This window comes from Camelus bactrianus, chromosome 16, assembly GCF_048773025.1.
Source record: "Camelus bactrianus isolate YW-2024 breed Bactrian camel chromosome 16, ASM4877302v1, whole genome shotgun sequence".
Taxonomy (NCBI): domain Eukaryota; kingdom Metazoa; phylum Chordata; class Mammalia; order Artiodactyla; family Camelidae; genus Camelus; species Camelus bactrianus.
This window is the reverse complement of record NC_133554.1, coordinates 33,885,340-33,898,960: the sequence shown is the minus strand read 5'-3', so window position 1 is coordinate 33,898,960 and position 13,621 is coordinate 33,885,340. Positions and strand designations below refer to the sequence as shown.

The following is a 13,621-nucleotide window of genomic DNA, read 5'->3' as shown; positions in this document are numbered from 1 at the left end:
CTAGGGAGAGCAGAGAGAACATTAGATCCTGGTCAGGGAGAGCCCAGCTGAGGGCTGGCACAGCCTGAGATGCAGGATGAGACCTGCCCTCAGCCAAATTCCTCTTTCCTCACATCTTTTCCTACCATAGCCATCTCTCCCGAGCCCCAGATGAATCTTCATATAGATTCAGGCTTCAAGTAAGCTGGGGCAAACCTCACTCCCTGGGGGAGACAGGGTACTGTCCAGTGGGAGGGGCCTTAAGGTGGAGCTGTGGCTCAATTTTTTCAGAGAGGCCAAGGGCCCAGACATCCTGGTAGACTCCCTCTCCTCCCCTGCCTAGGTGAAGTCAGGTGTCCATCTGCAGGCCCACCGACAGGCCTGGAGAGTCCCTGGCCTGACCAGAGGCAGCAGGCCAGAGCCCAGCGACTTACAGTCTCACCACGATCGCCGCTCTTGCCAGCAGGGCCGACAGGGCCGGGGGCACCAGGAGCACCAGGAGCACCAGGGGGTCCAGCAGGGCCGGTCTCACCACGGTCACCCTGAGCGGGGAGAGGAGAGAAATCCAGGTCAGCCCTTGCTGAAGGGGTCAGGTCTAGTGGCAGGTGGGGCTGTGGCCCTGGTGTGCAGCCGTCTTACCTTGGGGCCAGGAGAACCATCTCGTCCAGGGGATCCTTCAGCACCAGGGGCTCCCTACAGAGAGGGAGGAGAGGTGAGCATCAGGGGGAGGGAGGCTCAAGCAAAGGCCAAAATGGCTACACTGAGGGCACTGGAATGGGGCTGGCAAACTCACTTCACGTCCAGACTCGCCAGGGGGTCCAGCCAATCCAGGAGGGCCCATGGGGCCAGGGGGGCCACGTTCGCCGTTTGGTCCAGAAGGACCTTGTTTGCCGGGTTCACCCTGAGGGAGAAGAAAGGGTCAGGCCAGAGAAGGGGTGGGAGAGGGCCCTAGGGCCTCCCAGCTCGTCTACCACATCTGTCCTCGCTGACGCCACCACCCTCATCCTGTGCCCTCCAAGTCCTGCAACAGTTCATCCAGGGGTCCGCAAGGTGAAGGGGCACTCACAGAGGGGCCGGGAAGACCAGGGAAGCCTCTTTCTCCTCGCTGACCGGGCAGGCCGACCACACCACGTTGTCCAGCAATGCCCTGAGGGCCAGGAGTGCCAGGAGCGCCCTGTGGAGGGGCAGACGAGGTTAAGATGAATTCTGGCGGCCAGGGACAATGCCCCATCTCTGGATTCCTCAGCCCCAACACTTACAGCAGGTCCATCAGCACCAGGGGCTCCTTTCTCGCCAGCGGGGCCAGGGGGACCAGGAGGACCGACTTCACCGGGACGCCCAGCAGGGCCAGTCTCACCACGAGGACCTTTGCTGCCTTCTTTGCCAACAGGGCCGGGAGGGCCAGGGGGTCCAGCATTTCCCTTGGCGGGGAGAAGAGGGGCTGTCAAGGTCCAGTGGATTCTGGAGCATCACTGAGAACTGTCAGGCCCACCACACTCCTGACAGCCTGTGGCCCACACCCTCCCAGACCAGCGGAGTCTCCACCACAGACACTTACAGAGGGGCCGGGGGGACCGACTCGGCCAGCAGCACCAGGGAAACCAGTAGCACCCTGTCAGAAGAGGACAAACAAGTCATCAGAGGAGAACAGCCCCCTTACCTGGCTTAGCCGCCCCTACCTCCAAACACAGGCCAGGGAGAGCCTCAGTGGAGAGTCAGAGCAAGGTACTCACAGGGGGACCAGCGCTGCCACGAGCGCCTTTGGGTCCGGGAGCACCAACACTACCCTGTAAGAGAGCATAGAGGTGTCAGGGACAGGCAAGTCCTGGGTCCAGCCTGCCAGCAGTTTGGAGCCCAGAGGGTGAGATACTCACAATGGGGCCAGGGGGTCCAGTGGGTCCAGCAGGGCCAGGGGGACCAGCGTCGCCTTTAGCACCAGCATCACCAGGTTCACCTTTAGCACCAGGTTGGCCGTCAGCACCCTGGGGGAGGAGGGAGTGTGGTGAGCAGAGGAGAGGGCTGTGCCAGCCCAGGGAATCGGGCGGTTCCACAGGGCTGAGGAAGGACAGGAACTCCAGGCGGGGAGATGCTTGAAAGGGAGACAATTCCACCTCCACCCTCCTTCCCTGAATCTCCCAATGCCTCTGTCCTCATCCAGTCACCCAAGGCCCCGGGTCCGCCTGGAGATGGAATATGAAGGGGATCTTGGTACTCACAGGGGGGCCAGCGAAGCCAGCAGGGCCGGGGGGACCAGGCTCACCACGGTCTCCCTAGAAGAAAAGGAGGCAAATGGAAAGATGCCCTGATCTGGGAGAAGGCGGGATGGGGTCGACTGGAGGGCAGCAGAGAAGCCTGAGGAGCACTCCCCAAGGACCATAACAGGTGGGGGCCAAGGTGGAGGAGGGACAGAAAGAGGGCCAGGGTGCAGTATGAGGGAGAGAAGGGCTGAGTACGGAGCCTTAACCAGGTCTTCTGTACTTACGGGGGCACCACGAGCTCCAGTGGGACCAGCAGGGCCGCTAGGACCAGTTTCACCCTGAGAGGGAGGGACAAGAGGCTCAAGGTCAGGGGTCCACACCAAATGGTCCCAGTAGATGACTCCAGGAGAGTCCCCCTCCCTCCTGGTTCCGCCACTTCGGGTCACCAGCTTGGAAAGGCAGGAGCTGCCTTGCCCTCAGAATCATGCCCAGGCTTGCTGGGGAAACTGTGTGTCAGGGAAGAAGGTGGGGAGGCAGCCACCTCACCTTGTCACCAGGGGCACCAGCAGGGCCAGGAGGACCAATGGGGCCAGTCAGACCACGGACGCCATCTTTGCCAGGAGAACCATCAGCACCTTTGGGACCAGCATCTCCCTAAAGACAGGGGAAAGCCTGAGACTTCCAGTGTTGGGCAAGGAGGTGACCTATAGCATCCTGCTTGTGTGACCCCTCTCCAGCTCTGCCCTGCCCCTACCTGTGCCAAGGACTCAAGATCTTTCAGTGGAAAGGTGTCTGTGTGGGGATTCTGGGGGAACCTAGGTTAAGTAGCCCCACGCCTTGCGTGGAAGGATGAATGAGGGAGCCGTTATGTAGGAGGCATTCCACCTCTTGTTGCCATGGTAACACAAGGGAAGGGAAGGGCCTGGACTGCAGGTAGAGGATTCATCAGCCAAGAGGCCAGAGAAGAAGAAGGGAGGTTAAGGAGAAGAGGGAAAGGCCCCAGGGAGGGGAAGGAGAGATGCAGAGGAATCCACAGCAGAGAGATGGGAACCAACAGGGCTCAAGGGAGGGGGAGTTCAACTTACTCTGTCACCCTTAGGGCCTGGGAGACCAGCTGCACCTCGTTCACCAGGCATTCCCTGAAGGCCAGGGGCTCCCTGGCTACCGGGGGCTCCAGGAGCACCAGCATCACCCTATGTGACAACCAAGAAGACTGGAGTGAGGCCTGGGGTCTCGGAAGTGGGTCACAGCTTTGAGCCCCCTCTCAGTTTCTCCCAGCCTTGGTTCTGAGGCCAAGGACAAGCAGTAGCTAAGAGGAAAGCTCACAGCCCAGAACCTTAGGCTGCACATGGACCCCACCCCAGTCTTGTCCCCAGTCCCTTCCCAACATCTAGTTGGCTGTGGTGACAGCCAGGCATCCACCCCCCACAGGAAGGGTGAGGCCTGGTCCTCATGCTGCCCTCACCTTAGCACCATCATTGCCAGGGGCACCGTTGGCCCCGCGGGGACCTGCAGGACCAGGGGGACCTTGCACACCACGCTCGCCAGGGAAACCTCTCTCGCCCTGGAAAGGAAGGACAGGGCACATGATGGCCGCTCCAGAGGCAGGGCCAAGCGCCGGACATCTTTGTGGAAGCAGCAAAAGGCTCTACTTACTCTTGCTCCAGAGGGGCCGGGGGCACCCAGGTCTCCAGGAACACCCTGAGGAGGAGGGAAGGACAGACAGTGAGTGAAATCCATCTTGGCCCTCCCAACTACAAAGGACTCCTGTCCTCCTCCGGGGGGCTGGCCCCCGGGGTCTGTGATTAGAGATCGACCCCCTCCTCAGCACTAAACTGGGATAATCCCTTTACTTCTTCTTAGGATGTGCCAAAGCCCACCCCTCTCCCCAAACTTGGGGTTGAGGGAAAGTCAGAGTATTTAGCAGCTCTAAAAAGAAGTCACCCAGACCAGCAGCCATGCAGCTTCTTCCAGGGCCTATCGGGCAGAGATGCAGCTCCCTGTTTCCCTCTGTGTAACGCCCTTCATGATGGGAAGTCCCTCCTCGTGTCTAACCTTGATCCCTCTAACTGATGGCTGTCCGATTAGCGAGGAGGGTTGGACTCTCCCTCTGTATTCCCTGCACTCCTCATCTTTCCAGCTGGCTGCTACCTCTTACCTGTTCACCAGGTTTGCCTGCTTCACCAGGAGGACCAGCAGGGCCAGGGAGACCCTATAGGTGGGAAAAGGGGGGAAGGAAGAGAAGGATTAGAATCTGGAAGAGTACAAAGGGGTGTTCCCCGCAGCCCTCTCCCAACACCCTGACAGTCATGAGGCCTCACCTGGAATCCGGGGGAGCCAGCGGGGCCTTGTTCACCTCTCTCACCAGCAGGGCCCTGCGTAGAGGGAATGCCATGGTCAAGGGAAGGCCCAGGAGAAGGGGCACAGGGGGATGTCTCCCCTTTCCTGCTCCGCAATGCCCCCTCTCTAGGCCTCCCTGTCAGGGACACTCACAGCAGGTCCGGGGGGTCCCTGAGCTCCAGCTTCTCCATCTTTGCCAGCAGGACCCTGTGGGGAGACAGTGAGAAAAGGCGTAGGGTGGTGAGGCAGTCGGGCAGCTGAGGAAGAGCGCATAGGCCCGGGGTGGGGGGGCCTGGGCCTGGGGCTCTGACGCCCTGGTGGTGGGCTGCAGCCTGCTGCATCCCCCCTCCTGCAGGATGTCGGGAGGTGACGTGGGCAGAGGCAGAAAGGGGACAGGGACCAAAGAGATACTTACAACAGCGCCGGGGGGTCCAGGAACACCTCGCTCTCCAGCTTTGCCGGGCTCTCCCTGTGGGGAAAGAGAGTTAGGGCTGAAGGGGCTAAAATGGGAAACTGGGGCGTCCTGGGTCCCACCTGCTTACTTTGAGTGGAACTTTTTTAACACCTTTATTGGGGTATAATTCCTGTACAGTGAACTACACACACTTCAGATGGACAATTTGGTGAATTTTGATAGATGTACACACCTATGAAACCACCACTGACTGGAATTTTTTAAAGGAGCTTTTTATTACTTTTTAAAAATTAACTGCGCTGGCAGCGGGGGAAGGCCTTTGCTGGCTTCAGCTGCTCTGTCTTTTGGCCTCTCCCTGAGCCCTCTCCTCTTAGACCACCTGCCTTTAGGCTTCTCTCTCCACCCTCTCCCCCCTTTCTTCTCTCCATCACAAGCCTGTGGTGATCTGAGCTGCAAAGGGCTTTAATCTCCTCTGATATCTCCTTTTGAACCTCAAAGAACCCACCAAGATTTAGGGGTGACTGTCATGTAAAAGGCCCATCCTCTCCCCATGTATGTATGTATGTGGGGCACCAACAAAACTTATTTGCAGGGATACAGCAATGGCAGTGGAGCCAGGAGAGGTTTCTCATTTATTTTATGGATAAAATTTATGGACTGAGGCCCAGAGAGGGGCAGTGAGTGACAAACAGCAAGTCAGTGGCAGAGCTGGCCCCAACGCCAGGACTCTTCTCCCCACCCCCACCCTGAGTGTGTCTGTCCCCGGCTCTGAGATTCTGCGTTACACCTCGCTGAATACTCACAGCAGCACCTTTAGGCCCAGGGAAACCCATCACACCAGCCTGACCACGGGCACCAGGAGGGCCTGGGGGTCCGGGGCGGCCATCTTGACCAGCGGGACCCTGAGGATGGAAGGTACAAAAGTAGAGGTGAGGACGGAGGGTGGGAGGTCAGGAGAGTGGTAGGGGGCCACACAGGAGAGTGATACTTACAGGGGGGCCAGTTTTGCCATCAGGACCAGGGCTGCCAGGGCTTCCAGTCAGACCCTAAGGGGAAGGCAGAGAGATGTGAGTAGGTTGGGGGACAAGGGTGGAGGACACTCTAGAAGGCGGATCTGTGGTCCTGCTCCAGAGTGCTTCATCCCAGAGCCCACAGAGAATGGGCAGGGTCCTGGGCCACGCTGGGCAGAGGGCTAGGGTCTCACCTTGGCACCAGGCAGACCAGCTTCACCGGGGCGACCAGCTTCACCAGGAGAACCTTTGGGGCCAGCAGGGCCAGGAGAACCACGTTCACCAGCGGGACCCTGGTTGGGGGAGCCACAGCAACAATTAGGGTTCAAGTCTGGGCCTCTTTGCCAGGGGCCGGCGTCTTCTTTCCTGGGCAGTGGACTGGGTAGGCGGGGCAGCGCTTTGAGGGGCATTGGTGGTGGTGGGAAGGTCAAGGTGAGGCTGAGTGTGAAGAAGGAGGTCTGCAGCCCCAGGATGGGGCACTGATGACTGGGTGGTGGGAGAGGGAGTGGGTGACTACACCTGGAAGAGGAAGGTAAGGTCCAGGGAGGAAGAGAGGTTACCTTGGGACCGGCGACACCATCTGCACCAGGGAAACCACGGCTACCAGGTCCACCCTGTAGGAGGAGAGGAGGTCAGTGAGCTCAGACACGCAGGCGCCAGGCTGCACTGGGGGTGGAGAAGGGGGCACTTACACGCTCGCCAGGGGGTCCAGGAAGGCCAGCGGGTCCAGGTTCACCTCGGGCTCCTCGCTTTCCTTCTTCGCCAGCAGGGCCAGGGGGGCCTTGAACACCAGTGGGACCCTGGGGAGGGTAGAGAGCTGGCTTGAGGCTGAGCCTCCAGCACCAGGGGCTCCCATTCCAGCTTGGGCCTCCCCCCAGGGGCTCCCAGGACAGACAGATGGAGCTGCAGGGGACTTACAGGCTCTCCCTTGGCACCAGTGTCTCCTTTGTTGCCAGGAGCACCAGGTTCACCCTGTGTCGGGGGAAAGAGGATGAGTGGAAAGTGAGGGATGCTCAGTTGGCCTGGATCTTCATGCTCCCCAGACGAGGGTCACTCCAGCCAGCAGTGCATGGGGTGGGGCAGGAGGGACAGGTGGTACTTACGCTGTTACCCTTGGGACCAGGGGGGCCGCTGGGGCCCTGGGGTCCAGAGGGGCCTCGGGCACCAGGGAAGCCAGGAGCACCAGCAATACCAGGAGCGCCCTGCGGGAGGCAGAACAAATTGAGCCCAGGAGTGGAGGTCATGGGATGGAGCAGAGGAAGGTGGGTACCAGGGGCAACTCTGAAACCTGCAGGATACTTACATTGGCACCTTTAGCACCAGGCTGTCCATCAGCACCGGGGTTTCCCTGTGGAACAGAGAGAGGTGGGTGAGAGACAGGCAAGGACTCTGAGTTGAGGAGGGTCACAGGGCACTGAGGAGGTAACACTTACAGCAGGGCCAGCAGCACCAGCAGGGCCAGGGGGGCCAGGCTCACCACGCACACCCTGGGGACCTTCAGAGCCTCGGGCTCCTTGGGGACCAGCTTCACCCTGGATTAGAAGAAAGAGCATGTCAGGAGCCACCCTGGGAGCCCAGCCTTACCTCCGGATGACAGGGAATAAAGTGTCGAGACAGAAGATCGAGAGTCAGGACTCCAAGATCAGAGAAGGGGACCCCAGGACAAAGGTGTTGGGGACTGGGCATTTCTCTTGCCACTCTGGGTCCCTCTGGTTTGAGGAGCAGGGAGACACCCACCCCTTGGCCTGTGGGATCTGTGCTCAGAGGAGGAGGGTAGGGCGTCTCACCTTAGCACCAACAGCACCAGGGAAGCCAGGAGGACCAGCGGGGCCAGTGGGACCCTGAGAATGAAAGAGAGATGTTAGCAAGAAGATGGCAGCTTCAAGTCACACCCTGGGACAGAAGAGGTCTTAGGGTTCAGACCTGCCCCCGGAATCAGCCCCAAGAGCTGGCACTGAGACCCCTCCCCACTCCCAGGCGCTGAGGTCTAGGGTCTGTACTCACAGGGGGTCCAGCAGCACCAGTAGCACCATCATTTCCACGAGCACCCTGCAGGAGAGAGGGGAAGCCAGGGTTACCTTCACTGAGCACTGCCCAGTCCCTTTAGTTCCTGAGGAACCCCTTCCAGAACCATGGGAGCCCCCAAGGGGCCAGGAGTACTTACAGCAGGGCCAGGGGCTCCAGGGCGACCTCTCTCACCAGGCAGACCACGGGGGCCCTGACAACAAAACCAAGAGAAGCCAAGTGAGATGGGAGACACAACCCTCTCCTCCAAGTCCCCGTCTTGCCCCTACACCCTGCTTCATCTCTTCCTTCTAGAACTGGACACACTTACCATCTGACCAGGAGCTCCATTTTCACCAGGGCTACCAGGTTCACCCTACAGAGCAGAGAATAGCGTTAGGAATTCATTCGTGAGGGGACCAGGGGCCAGGCAGAGGACCGCAACATTCATACAGCCACTTACCTTAGGACCAGCGGGACCAGCATCTCCCTTGGCACCATCCAAACCACTGAAGCCCTAAGATAGGAAGAAGGGCCAAAGTGAGATCCTATGGAGATGGTGGATCACCTTGACACCCTCCCAGACCTGAGGAGAAGCCTCAGCGGGCCATTACAGCTAACCCGCTGTGTCTGAGCTAGACTAAACCCCAAGTGGCCCAAGATCTCACTCCATCCCTTTATTGGGATTTCTTTCCCAATGAAGGGAAGTTCTTCTGGATGTCTACTCTCTCTACCCCTTGGAACTTATGTAGCTGCCACCCCATCAGGACACCAGGATCCTTTGGGGAAAGGGCTGGAATGGTGGGATGCTGGGACTTTGGGAACTTAGATGATGCAAAGGGGACTCACTCTGTGTCCCTTCATTCCAGGAAGGCCAGCTGTTCCAGGCAATCCCCGAGCACCCTAGAGAGAAAAGACAGACAAAGGCAGAGCCATTAGAAGGCAACACCGTGGACACAGCTCCCAAACGAAGTCCAAATGCAGCAAAACTAGGGGGCCAGCCCCACCATCCTGCTCACCTGAGGTCCAGGAGGCCCACGCTCACCAGGGCGACCAGGCTTTCCAGCTTCACCCTGAGAGAGAGAGAGAAAAGGTCACTGTGCCTGTGTCCCCTGAGTTGGAAAACCAGGGAAGGTCCAAGCCCTCCTGGGATTGGATGATTGAGAGTCAGGCTTAGGGGCTCAGAATCTTATCTTGGTTTATATCTATCGTGAAACACTTGCTTGGTGAATTTTGAGTCCCTCCAAAGGAATTTCTCTATTTCTGTCACCAGCATCTTAATCTCACCATATGGAGTGCAAATCTGAGGTGCCCAGAGTGGTTAAGCATAAGAAAGTCATTCACCCCAAGGGACGGGGTTGGGGACTGCTTTAAGGTGGCTGGGATGAGGGGAGGGACAGCCACCCCTGTTAGGAAGATTGGGAAACATCCCAGGAGGATGAAGATCTTTGTTCAAGAGCAGTCCCATGCATCAGGGACAATGTGCCCTCCTTCCTCTGGGTATCAGCTCTAAAGGTGATGGGGCACTGGAGTGGAGATTATAGGGACCTAGCCCATGGAGGTGGTGGGGGTCAGGTGACCTCTCCTCACCAGGGCTACTTACATCATCTCCGTTCTTTCCAGGGGGGCCAGGAGGACCGCGGGGACCCATGGGACCCTAGAGGAGACAGGAAGAGAGGATGTTAGGATAACCAAGATAAGAAAATAAGAAGGAGAAGGCTGGGATCAGAAGGAGGAGTCAAGAAAGATCCCAGATGGGGGTCCTTCAATAGGAGAATCCATATGTTTGCAGAGGAAGGGTGTGTTTGCATAGAGAGTACAAGTCCGTGGCACTTACGGAGGATCCAGGCTCGCCAGGCTCACCAGGGGGGCCTTGGAAACCTTGGGGACCCTGGAGAACAAGGAGAGCAAGATAGGGTAAGAAGGGCAGGTCCCTGCCAAACTTTCCCCCCATCTCACCAAGAAATCTCTGAGCACTTTCCCTACGCTCATCCCAATCCTCCCTCCAAAAGACCGAAGCCCAAGGTAGTGTAGACATCCTGGATACTCACAGGTGCACCAGGGGGGCCAGGGAGACCACGAGGACCAGAAGGACCCTACAGAAAGAAAAGAAAGGGAGGCCACAGTGATGCTTGTGTAGGAAAGGTTATCTCCCATGGTCCCTGTTCGAACCACCCAGTTGCCTTGCATCCTCTCTGGATTTTGAGGTCTCAAAGGTCATCTCGACCTCCTATATTATCTAGGCCACCCCGGATGCCAGATGCCTTCATTAGCCCATCTTGTCTGAATCCCCATCTGCTCCTCTGTCATCTACACCTCCTGCTGGTAGCTCACCATGGGGCCGGGCACGGAAATTCCTGTTGATTTCTCATCATAGCCGTAAGACATCTGGGGAGCAAAGTTCTAGAAGAGAGAGTGCATGAGAAAGCAAGGTCAGGATGGTGAGCTGAAAGGCAGAAGATATCACCAGTAATGGGGAAACCGATGTCATGTGCCTCCTGATGTGATGCGCTATGCAGACGACATTATGTGTGGCATAGTCCTGCCCAAAACGCATCACTTGTATCTAATCATGACACATCCAACCAATCCAAACTGAGCGACAGTCTGCAAAACAACTGGCCTCTTCAAAAAATTTCAGTGGCATAAAAGACAAAGCCTAAGGAATGTTCCAGATGAAAGGAACATTCATGACAGTGAAATGCAATCTGTGATCCTGGATAGGGGGAGAAAATGCTACAAAGGACGTTACTGGGACATTGGTGAAGTTTGAATACGGACTGCATGTTAGATAATAGTATTGCATCAGCTAGATTTCCAAAATATAATTATTGTTCAGTGGTCGTGTATGAGAATGAGAGAATGTTCTTGTTCTCACGAAATAACATGCGGAAGTATTTAGGAGCAAAGGGATGTAACATCAACAACTTCTCTCAAATGGTTCAGAAAAACATCCTGATAATTATATGTGTACATATAGACTGATAAAGGAAATGTGATGAACCGAAGGAGATGTGTGAGTTCTTTGCATTATTCTTGCAACTTTTCTTTTTTTTTTCTGTAAGTTTAAAATCATTTCAAAATATAAAGTATGCCATCTGCCCCTCAAAAACCCCAGCAAAGAAAAACATCCTGGGCGGGGGGGGGGGGAGGCGGCGGGATGTGGTGATGCCCAGCACACAAAGCCTTCCACGAACGCCAGGACTATCCACTTACTCCTCCGAGGCCGGGGGGTCCAGGAGGTCCGGGAGGTCCAGGAGGTCCGGGAAGTCCAGGCTGTCCAGGGATGCCATCTCGGCCAGGGGGGCCTGCGGGTCCCTGCAGCGGGAGAGGGCGGGCGGGGTGAGCGCAGGCCAGAAGCCACGCCCACCTCCAGCCCCCAACAGCCGAGAGAGGGCAACGCTTACCCTTGGGCCTCGGGGGCCAGTGTCTCCTTTGGGTCCCTATGGGGTTGGGGGAGAAGAAACAAAAGAAGCCGAGTTAGTGAAGGAGAACTGTGAAGAGTCCCGGGCGGGGTGGCGAAGTTGAGGGCAGAGGATTACCTCGACTCCCGCGGTTTCTTGGTCCGTGGGTGACGCTAGGGAGGGAAGAGACGCGGCTTAGAGGCAGGGTTTGCTCCAGATGCTCCCGGCGGCAGTGGCCTTGCCCGCGCGGGGCAACAAAGTGCTCCCCTCCAGCCTCACCCGCCCCGCCCCAGGCCCGGAGCTATACCCTCGCCATCGGGGCAGACGGGGCAGCATTCGCCCGGAGGGGCTTTGGCGCCGGGACAGTTCTTGATTTCGTCGCAGATCACGTCATCGCACAAGACGTTGCCGTTGTCGCAGACACAGATCTGGCAGGGCACCGGTTTCCATACGTCTCGGTCATAGTACCTGAGGCCGTTCTGTACGCAGGTGACTGGTGGGACTGTGACAAGAGGGGGAAGGTGGGGGCGGTCAGCGGCTCGTGAGTCTTGCACCTCGGGGCTCCAGGTACACCAACCCCATCATCCCTTCCCCTCTGTCTTAGAGGCATATTTAGATTTGCCATTTCCCGCCCCCCCCCCTTTTTTTTCTTTTTTGGTTTTTGTTTTCCCTTTCCCCAAATCCTTAGAAGCTCATCTGCTCCTCATCAGCGTCAGTGACAGGGCCGAGGCGCCTGGCCAGGGCGGCTATAACTCTTTCCAGTTCTTAGGAATTTAAACAAAGCTTTAGTCCGGGGTTGCTTCCAATCCCAACCTCAGTCCATATGCGCTGAAGCCAAGTGAAATAAAAAGCCATTGGGTGGGGGAGTAGGGGTGGGGAAGTGGGAAGAGAGAAACAACAGTAAGCGCTCCATCCAAAGGTCAGGCTTGTGGGGTGTGGTTTGGGTGGAGACAGGAGGAGGGGATGGGAGGAGAGATGGGAGGTCCAGCCCAGATTCCGCCCCATTCCCGGGGCAGGTGGGATGGCGTGGGCGGGGCTAGAAGGATGGAAAGGGTCTGGTTGGGTGGGATCCCACCCAGAGACTTGAGATGTACCCGAAAAGTAGGATACGCCCTAATCTCCGGCGCCCAGACATCTCAAAGGGCCTCTCTCGGGGACAATCTCCATTTCCCAAAGCCAGCCAGTGCCTCTGGTCACTCCTTAGCCAAAGAACTAGAAGTCCGCAAACAGTAAATGCAATAAGTTAACCACGCCCACCACGGAGCGTCTACCCAGACGGCCACTAGATGGCGGGCAACACTAAGCAATTTCCCTCAACTGGCCACTTCTTTCAGAGACAGAGGTTACCCCATCCCCAGGTTTATTTTCCAGGTCTAGGGGTGGGGTACACACCCGGCAACCACCCGGGTCTTCTCGCTCTAGCTCCTGAGCGGGGAAGCGCTGGACAGGGAGGCGTAGTGCCTAGTGTTGATCAGCAGAGGGCGCAAGGACCCTGCCTGGCCAAGTCCGCGCCAAAGTTTCTCATGCTCCAACCCGCCCACTCTACGCGCCCCCTCCCCTCCCCCCTCAGCCCAGCACCTCCGCTGCCCCCGGAACACTGTCTATCCTGCAGAGAGAGCAAACAATCTTTCCTTATGAATCATCCCATAGCCTTCGTGATTGCTTTTACATCTTGGGCTCCAAATTCCCCACTCGTCTCCCCAATCCCATCTTCGATGTACTTTCCCCCCACCCGGGGCCCAGACCCCATTTTCCCCGCTGTACTTCACAGTGCGAGTTCAAGACTCCTCGCGTGCCAGCTCACGCGGTGCTGCATCTTCCTCTCCCACTCTCGTGGGGAGGTGTTCATCCACACCCCCACCCAGAGTGCACTGCCTTCTATCCCAGGACGCCAGGAAGAGCCCTCACCGTCTTCCTTCCATCCCTGAGTCTCCGGAGCATCCCGAGTCTCAGTTTAAGCGGCGGACCCTCAGGACCAAGCGCAGGACAAGATACCAAACAACCCTGGACTCCCAAAAGTTTGGGACTTACTGTCTTCTTCTTGGCCTTCTTGGCCTTCTTGGCCCTCCTCTTGGCCGTGCGTCAGGAGGGCGGTGGCCGCTAAGAGGAGCAGGAGCCGGAGGTCCACAAAGCTGAACATGTCTAGACCCTAGACATGTAGACTCTTTGCGGCTGGGGTGGGGGTTAGCGTCCGCTCATGCGTGGCCTCACACTCCGCGTGCCTCCTGCTCCGACCCCGAGGAGAAACTCCCGTCTGCTCCGACCACCGGC

At 57.7% G+C, this 13,621-nt stretch overlaps 1 protein-coding gene across 1 annotated transcript in view; it reads right to left on the bottom strand.

Moving 5' to 3' along the window:
- Positions 1 to 13,621, bottom strand: part of COL1A1 (collagen type I alpha 1 chain) — a 17,600-nt gene extending 3,979 nt beyond the window's left edge. The window contains exons 1-43 of the mRNA XM_074343012.1: positions 13,382 to 13,621; positions 11,658 to 11,852; positions 11,489 to 11,523; positions 11,354 to 11,389; positions 11,163 to 11,264; positions 10,281 to 10,349; positions 9,998 to 10,042; positions 9,784 to 9,837; positions 9,550 to 9,603; positions 8,966 to 9,019; positions 8,796 to 8,849; positions 8,410 to 8,463; positions 8,278 to 8,322; positions 8,107 to 8,160; positions 7,947 to 7,991; positions 7,730 to 7,783; positions 7,376 to 7,474; positions 7,246 to 7,290; positions 7,046 to 7,144; positions 6,861 to 6,914; positions 6,635 to 6,742; positions 6,503 to 6,556; positions 6,137 to 6,235; positions 5,925 to 5,978; positions 5,736 to 5,834; positions 4,933 to 4,986; positions 4,671 to 4,724; positions 4,499 to 4,552; positions 4,336 to 4,389; positions 3,834 to 3,878; positions 3,643 to 3,741; positions 3,263 to 3,370; positions 2,724 to 2,831; positions 2,462 to 2,515; positions 2,196 to 2,249; positions 1,854 to 1,961; positions 1,713 to 1,766; positions 1,538 to 1,591; positions 1,239 to 1,400; positions 1,046 to 1,153; positions 773 to 880; positions 619 to 672; positions 414 to 521 (exon numbers count right to left, since the gene is read on the bottom strand). Of these exons, the coding sequence (XP_074199113.1) occupies positions 414 to 521; positions 619 to 672; positions 773 to 880; positions 1,046 to 1,153; positions 1,239 to 1,400; positions 1,538 to 1,591; positions 1,713 to 1,766; positions 1,854 to 1,961; positions 2,196 to 2,249; positions 2,462 to 2,515; positions 2,724 to 2,831; positions 3,263 to 3,370; positions 3,643 to 3,741; positions 3,834 to 3,878; positions 4,336 to 4,389; positions 4,499 to 4,552; positions 4,671 to 4,724; positions 4,933 to 4,986; positions 5,736 to 5,834; positions 5,925 to 5,978; positions 6,137 to 6,235; positions 6,503 to 6,556; positions 6,635 to 6,742; positions 6,861 to 6,914; positions 7,046 to 7,144; positions 7,246 to 7,290; positions 7,376 to 7,474; positions 7,730 to 7,783; positions 7,947 to 7,991; positions 8,107 to 8,160; positions 8,278 to 8,322; positions 8,410 to 8,463; positions 8,796 to 8,849; positions 8,966 to 9,019; positions 9,550 to 9,603; positions 9,784 to 9,837; positions 9,998 to 10,042; positions 10,281 to 10,349; positions 11,163 to 11,264; positions 11,354 to 11,389; positions 11,489 to 11,523; positions 11,658 to 11,852; positions 13,382 to 13,490 (3,210 nt within the window). The 5' untranslated portion in view covers positions 13,491 to 13,621. The remainder of the gene's footprint in view (positions 1 to 413; positions 522 to 618; positions 673 to 772; positions 881 to 1,045; positions 1,154 to 1,238; positions 1,401 to 1,537; positions 1,592 to 1,712; positions 1,767 to 1,853; positions 1,962 to 2,195; positions 2,250 to 2,461; positions 2,516 to 2,723; positions 2,832 to 3,262; positions 3,371 to 3,642; positions 3,742 to 3,833; positions 3,879 to 4,335; positions 4,390 to 4,498; positions 4,553 to 4,670; positions 4,725 to 4,932; positions 4,987 to 5,735; positions 5,835 to 5,924; positions 5,979 to 6,136; positions 6,236 to 6,502; positions 6,557 to 6,634; positions 6,743 to 6,860; positions 6,915 to 7,045; positions 7,145 to 7,245; positions 7,291 to 7,375; positions 7,475 to 7,729; positions 7,784 to 7,946; positions 7,992 to 8,106; positions 8,161 to 8,277; positions 8,323 to 8,409; positions 8,464 to 8,795; positions 8,850 to 8,965; positions 9,020 to 9,549; positions 9,604 to 9,783; positions 9,838 to 9,997; positions 10,043 to 10,280; positions 10,350 to 11,162; positions 11,265 to 11,353; positions 11,390 to 11,488; positions 11,524 to 11,657; positions 11,853 to 13,381) is intronic.